The 7,864-nt window shown below is 41.0% G+C and overlaps 1 protein-coding gene across 3 annotated transcripts in view; it reads right to left on the reverse strand.

The window, feature by feature from the left end:
- LOC129114073 (spectrin beta chain, non-erythrocytic 1) overlaps positions 1-7,542 on the reverse strand; it is a 38,594-nt gene extending 31,052 nt beyond the window's left edge. For 2 of the 3 annotated variants that reach the window (XM_054626585.1, XM_054626587.1), the window contains exon 1: positions 7,386-7,542. In XM_054626585.1, coding sequence (XP_054482560.1) covers positions 7,386-7,542 — 157 coding nt within the window. Of the gene's footprint in view, positions 1-769; positions 1,329-7,385 lie in introns of those variants that run through there. The other variant, XM_054626586.1, reaches the window with a different exon arrangement.
- Positions 7,543-7,864: the final 322 nt, after the last annotated feature.

Consider the following 7,864-nt stretch of genomic DNA (forward strand, 5'->3'; position numbering starts at 1 on the left):
TAACACAAGAATTCTAAAAAGGTACACATGGTGATCCAGTGAAAACCATCACACAATAAAAAGTGTTCATTTTGCTTCCATTTAACACAAGCATTTACAAATGTTAGTTTTTAACTTTTGTTACCACCTAATTTCCTACGTCCTAAGTAACAACCACTGGCCTCGGTGATTCTTGTTTGCAGGACCGCACAGGCCTTAGCCAGAGACAGAGCTGTGCATTGTAATAAGATAAGAAAGGACAGGTGGCCCAGTGATCAGGTGCCAGACTGCCTGCTTTAGAGCTGAGCTGAAGCCTACTGTGTGTCTATAGGCTCTATTAGCTTCTCTTCACATTAAGCACTAAAACAGAACCGAATTGAGAGAGGAGTCTCTTTAGCCTTCTCACAGTAAGATACCAGAAAAATGCTGAGCTATTACTGGGGACTCATTCGCAACCCATAGCACCTGCTGTAGGACTACCAACGTAGACAAATAGTCCTCATCTACTTAATATTTCCCGTTTCAACAAACAACAGGGATTGTGTTAAAGAGTGGCACTTTTCACTCTAGGAAAGTCTTATCAATAACTTTTAACATTAATAAGTGTTTCCCTAGGCCACACTCGAAAAAACTAGAGGCTCTAACCTGTGACGTCAATAAAACAATTCTTTATTCAAATACATTGGCTTAGCTAACCTAAACAAACCATTCGATAAACGGTATATTCTAAATCCCCAAAGAGAGTAGAATTTCCCTTTCATCCACATCGACAGGTCAGTATGACTCTTACCTTGCAGCTGTTTAAACCTTCCTTCCAGGATGTTAGAGTATTGCACCTGATTAACAAATGCTGCTGGGGACAAGCAGGGCTCTCTGTCCCTGCGGTCCAATTCCATGGCCTTTTTTTCTGGATGTCTCTCCTAATATTCCTCTCAGATACAGAGTGAATGGGAGTTTTCCGGCATAGCACAAGAGAGGCAACCTTTCCCACTGGAAATGTATCAAATCCTTAAGAGGGTTTTCCAGAAGATAAAGGTTTTGTACATCCAAAATGCCTTGATTTGTTGTCCTCTTCTAGATTCACTCAGCGCTGTGCCTCAGTAAGGCGCAAGACAAGCTTGAAAATGTTGCCGCCTGTTTTTTTTACCTCTTCCACTGTATGTCCCACCTTGTCCAATGAAAATACAGCAGTGCAACGGTGGAGGTTTCTTTCAAAGAATAATTTAAAACAAAGCTGAAGAACAAAATGTTCTCTTGTTTCACCTCCTCCTGTGAAGAATTTCACCACACTTGTGGCCTCTGAGCAAAGTAAAAACTTTTGGTTGCACTCCCTTGTGGTTCAAGGCTGGCTATCCCTTCCCTCCAAACTCTGAACACGTATTTGCTGGAGCAGAGCACAGCAGAGCAGGCTAACCGGCTGCGGTCGGATTGCTGTGTAAACAAAGCCTGCTGTGCAGTCTGAAAATTGTACTCATTTGCATAAGGTGTGTTTGAGGGAGGAGCACAAAAGGAAGAATAGCGTGGAAAGATGAGGGGAGGGAGGAGGTGTAGAGGTGGACTAAACCATTAAGAGGTCTATGCTCAGCGTAGCTTGAGGCAGATTATACAACTCCACTTTAATACCAGGGAACACCGGGGTGTGGCCTGCCAAGAAGGTACATTACAAAAGTCCCCATCAGATCGCATCCTCTTATCCCGTTGTCTCGCTGTGTGGTTGTTATTTTCTATCACTCTCTAAAACAAGATTTGATCTTCCTTTTTCTGTGCACGTGATCCACCCTGCGATAAGGCGTTAAGACAGGAAGGAAGTTATTGAGAATGTCTCAGCAACACAGAAGGCTCTTTCCTGCCTGAACAAGATTTCAAATTATGAACTTGTTCGTCTGTTTGTCAGGCAGATGGTTAGGCAGGCGTGGGGGTGGAAGTGAGTCATTACCTTTCTAAAACAATTATAGAACTACACTGCATTAACACATTTTATGTTTTAGTAGATTAGGAGAATTATAAAAATGATGGAGCTTGGTGCAGTTGTTAAGGAAACAATCTGTTTTATTGGCTTTTTATGAATATTAATTATTTATTTTTTTCCACAGCCAGATTAAATGATTGTTTGCATGCAACCACTGGAGGAAAATGGACTTGTATTTTGAAATCAGATGGGTTTGAAAGTTACAAAACAATTATTTTCCTTCATCACTGAACAAAGAAACAACAGTAATTACAGCCTTTTAGCGCATATTTCAGATTCTCAAGAAAGTTTATGTACACTTGACTTTCGTGGCTGTGCTCCATCATGCAACGCCAATAATAAAGATAAATGGGTGAAATACACACCAAGACTACGATAAGCTGAAAACAATACATTAAGAGAAAACTATAAATATATTTTGCAAGTTGAATATCTTATTGAATGGAAGGTTTATTCTATCTTGCAGCTGCTAATTAACACCCTTAAAAATGCAGAAGTTAAAAGTTACAGCTGTACTAAATGCCTGCGTGTGCAAAAATGACACAAGACTGTAAACACAGTGAGGACTAAGGTCACAACCTTTCTTACGAGAGGATGGCTTTTGGTCTGGTCAGGGGGCAGTGGTAAAAAGGTCTGGTTGTTTTGATCCATGCTTGTCCTGATAAGCAGGGAGCATCTGGATGGGTTTCATTAGAGGACCAAATGCTCGGGGCCTTCTGTGACTGGGTGTTTATGGAGGGGGACTGGACTAATGAGACCTGAAGAGACCACACTTCCTTCGGAGGAACAGAGGCTACGCAGTGGTCACATGCAACGAGGAATGAAGAGCGGAGAGCTGGTAAACTGGTAATGGCCATTTAAGATCCCACTGGGCATATATCATACATCCCAATCCCAATTAACACGAGGGGCAGATGTGATGGCAGGTTTGTGTGTCTGGATCTAAACATATTACGTTTAGGCCGTTTCCTCCCTTTACAACTCATCCGTCATTTAGATATGTTAATAAATAAACACACTGGATAGGAGTAATTCTATTTTTCTGAATCTTGCGAAATATGAAAACAAACATCGAGGAAGTCTGCCAGAGGAAGCTGTGGGAGAAACTCCTGCATTGAGCAAACTGGAATTAATGATAATTAATGATGGTCTGGTGTGGTGAATGAACACAGATAGGAAGAGGAAAAGATAGAAGCTGCAGAGGAGTAAGCACAACCTGAGGGAGAAAGGAGAGCTCTATTGCTGAGCATGTACATTTTTCCTTCCATCCTACATCTCAACCCCTTCGAGGGACCCGGGGGAGGGCAGAAGGCTGGACAAAACTACAAACACTGGCTGTAAATATCTGCTCTGAAGAGGAATCACCCTGGAGCCAGTAGGGTTGATTTCTCTTCAGAGTCCCACATTCACTTTTGCCTGATATTAGACAGAACTGTCAACTCGTTACAGTCTGTGTCCATCTTCAGTCTGACATTGCCTCATCTCTGATTGATTTTCATAGAGCAAAACACTAGAGATCAACTTATCCGCCTGAATCGAACTAATTCTTAAGTCGTCAAGTGATGTGTTGCAATGACAACATACTTTGTGCCGGTGTTTTAAGAGTGGAGCGGAGCGAGTTGAACAAGATAGTTAAAGAAACAGAACTAGCCTGGGATGTTATTATATATATATTGAGAAGACATGGATTATATGTGAAATCAATTTGTTAATCCAGAGGTTCATATCAAATTTAAAACTACTATTCAGCAGCCCCACATGAAAGAGAGGCCACTGAGTGAACGCTTCGTGTTGCAGTATTTCTCCCAAGGGCTGAAGATTCACAATGTATTGTAAATAGGTGGCAGTTGTAACAGCCACCAACAAGACAAAATAATCTATGCCAAAGTCTCAGCATGGCATCTGGTAGCAGTATGACAGGGGTAAATGATACATTTTTCCCACAAATCAAAGCAGAGTGCCGTTCGGATTTCAAAGTAAATTGTTAGTTCCCCCCTGGCCCTCAAAAGTCTGGACCCAGGCAACAATCACTCAAGTCTTAGTCCAAATATCTACCAAGTGCTGCAAAGTGAATTGATATGATATTCTAGTTTCTGTGTTGTCTCTTAGTTACAGGCATGGTGTGTGTGTATCTTAATTGGTAGTTTCCAGATGTATGTATGATTTGTCATATCTAAGATAATTATGTATGTATATATATATATATATATATATATATATATATATATATATATATATAATAAAGAATAACGGTAACATAGTGTTAGTAAAAGGCATATGGATGCTTGAGGCGGCTCAGTGGGCCATCCTTTAACGGTTTGCGGTTCTTTCCCCCGCTCTCCCTCTCAACGTGTCCTTGAGCGGGTACTGAACCCCGAGTTGCTCCCCTGCCGCTTTACACCAGCCTGCTTCTGCTAATGCTTCTGTTGGGTTAAAATGGGTTAAACGCAGAGGTCAGATTTCCTGTATATACATGACGACTCAAATAACAACTAAAGTTTTTTTGTTTGTTTTTTCAAAGTGCAAAGGCCTTGTGCTTTCCCCATTGTTGAAGCTTCCACAAGTATATACATGTAACTGTTTGAGTGCGAAGGTGGGCGTTGCTTACAAAAAGGCAAATTTGCAACGCTTGCCTTGCTACCCACACAGTATAGGAAAGTAGATAAGTGGTTATTTATGAAAATTACAACTATCTTAACACAGGGTCTACTGTGAAACTAGTGGTATCTGTTTCATCACACCAGAAGTAAAATGATTCCAACAGACTAGAAGGGCGTAAGAGGTGTGAAGCAGGAAATTAGGTAATCACATTACATAGAGAAAAGCAGAGACAGCTGAATTAAGAGAGGCTGTGAGAGAGTGAAGCATACGTAAGGAGAGGCTCCCAGAATGCCGAAGGCCTTGATATTTGGGGATAAGCCGTAAAAGGTGGGCAGGAGCTATGCCTAGCGGGGTATAGCCGCTACAGCATGTCAAAGAATGTGCACATCAAGCCCACACTTGTCAAAAGGAGATTGTATCACAGGTATTCACGTGGGGGGGAGCGCACACACACACACACACACACACACCCACACACACTACTCTGGTCACACTTGTACAATAGTATTACAGCCCTCTGTTGCCTTCCATAATAACATGGCAGCAAGATACAGTATATCTTGAAATGTAGTAAAATGCTTTTGCCACCTTAAAACACATTAGGGGCAACACCTAAAGTGTTTCCTTTCGTTTTTGAGGAAATGAGTCAGGTTATATTTGTAAGTGAAATGAGGTTTATCTTTTCAGAAGTACTTTGACTACAGCGGTGCTCAAAGATCAGCAGAGCATGCGGTTTTTTTTTGTGTGTGGGTGTGTGGGAGTGTGAGCGTGTGTGTGTGTGTGTGTGTGTGTGTGCGTGCACCTGCCTGTTGCTCCCCTCTGCTGGGTTCTCCATGATACTGCAGCTTGTTTTGACTATTAACAACAGATATTTTATCAGTAGAATGAAACCAGGAGGGTACAGGGTGCACAAGCACACACACACACACAAACATATTAGACGGTTCGTTTATCTTTAGGTGTTGCTTTATCGATGTGGGATTTTCACCCCACCCCCTCCAGCAGCACTAAAGACTAACCTCACCACCTCATTCCATCACTGCTTATTGCTCTGTGGTGAATTGACTATACAGCTGCCTGGCTTTGTCCTCATTTTGAAGGTATTTCGGTCTTGCCCTATAAAGGGAGAATTGTGCCTTTTGGGACAGAAAAGAATAAAATTGGTACCTCTCTCTACAGAGCCTCATTAGATCGGTGCAATTACCATTGGTCTGTGATTTTGTCTCTAAATGTCGTCTGTTTCTCAAACTCCTGTTGCATATTTAAAAATGTTACTTAAAAGAAAGGCCATACTGGCCATAAATAATGTTGTCTCCAATGATTATGTTTGGAAAAAGGGATGTGTTGCATTATAGACGAGAACTAGAGAGATTACAACCACAGATGTTCTGTTTGAGTGGAGTGAACACCATCTATTAGGGTTACAAAGTGAGAATGTTACTTTACAAGTGCTGTATGATGTGTCGTTTCGAGCCTTAATACTGCTCGACTGGCCAGTTAATACTTGTCCATCTAGAGTGTCTGCTAAAGTTAGTCGGCCCTCAGAATGTCCACTCACAAAATATTTTCTGTTCCACAGTGGACAGCGCCTCCTGTCTACTTTACTACAGAAATGGAGTTATCTGTCAAGCCTCCAAAAAAAGAGCTGTCAAAGATTGTCATGTTAAAACACAGCGGGCAAAAAGTCAGTCTTAATAATGCCAACAGTCAAAGAAGAATTCCTGGTAGTTCCCAAACCGGCTGTTGCCAAAAGCTTGACACAGGAGTGTGTCAGTCAGTATGTGACTGAAAAACATAAAGTAAGAATGCCTTTTTAACAGAGCCGTCATACAGTTGAAAGCTCTGGGCTTTACCAAACAGCTGAATCCACTGTTTAATACGGTTTCTCATTGAAATAATAAATGCTAGGGAAAATGTATGAATACTACATTTTACTGATTATCCTTAAAGTGCTAATTAACCTAAATTGTATATGTTTCAGCACTTTTAACGTTTTCTGTACAGCTTCACGGTAAAATTCAGAAAAAAAACCCATCTTTAAATGTAACACTTGGATGATTTTATATGAAATCAAGTATTTTTTGATCAGTATGCTATAACAGTGATACAAATTTGTTTGGGTTGAGTCGAAAATAATAACTGGATTTTGCTGAATGTTTCTTTGGCTTGCATTTGATAGTGTTCTTGTTAAGTCTTTTGATTGTATTGTGTGAATTGTTAAAACGACATTCAGAATCTACTGTTCAATTTAGAAGGATGCAACGCAGACTGCAGTGCAATATGTCAATAAGTTATCTTATATGTAGCTGATGGTTTGATAATAAGTTTATTTTGCAGCTATTATATAAACTGTAAATTCATAAATTTCCAGTAAGACTTGCAGGTTGGGCTGTGACCGCCGCCTGATGTTCTCACTGCTGAGAACGTTCCTTATGTGGTTACAAAGGAGCGCCTCATCAGTGGTGCACCCAACAAACTAGTAACTCCTTAAAAGTTGTAATATTACAAATAGCTTTAAGATAATTAATTCCAACACAACAATACACTGACTACTGCCTTAAAAATAACCTGGGAACTAAATCAATAACTCCCTAACACAGTTTTATTACATGAAAGACTAAACTCTATAATATTCACTTTTGGAAAGTTAGAAAATTGAAAATGGGAGCGTTAGCCACCTTCTACGGTCAGCATTTACTGTTGTACAATGTACAACAATAATGCTTCAAACTGAACCATATGTTTCATCAGTCATCATCATACACCTACAGTACACGTAGTTGCATGATGATATCACGCAACCATCTACGTTGGTGGGGTAGGATGGGTAGCATACCTGCGAGAGCCTTGATGCGGGAACGCTCGAAGAGGCGTGCTGAACTGTTCTCATTATCCCAGTCAGTCTCTGCTGCCAGGTCCCAGCGGTTGTTGATGTCATTATACTGCTGCTGGATCTCCAAGCTGTCAAAGTCCGTCGGCGAGATGGTGCTCATGGTGTCCAGGCTGGAAGAAAACACATTGAACGTGCAATTCAGACACAGAGACACAAAAGCACCCTGAACTCAGTACATACAGTGAAGGGAGGGGACATTGCGTGATACCAGAAGTGTTCTTGAGCTAGATTCAGATTAAGTTTGGGAACTGAATATTTCTATTTCATCCAAGGCAGGATGATGCTCTGTAACATACACCGCCTGCACTCTCCTCACAGCTGCACTCAAGTTTTATGTGCTCAAATGACAGTCATATGCAAATATCAGCCTAGACAGAGCAACTGCCAGAGTGTATAAGGAGATAAAAAATTTGAAATAGGCC

This window comes from Anoplopoma fimbria, chromosome 24 (assembly GCF_027596085.1).
Source record: "Anoplopoma fimbria isolate UVic2021 breed Golden Eagle Sablefish chromosome 24, Afim_UVic_2022, whole genome shotgun sequence".
NCBI classification, from domain to species: domain Eukaryota; kingdom Metazoa; phylum Chordata; class Actinopteri; order Perciformes; family Anoplopomatidae; genus Anoplopoma; species Anoplopoma fimbria.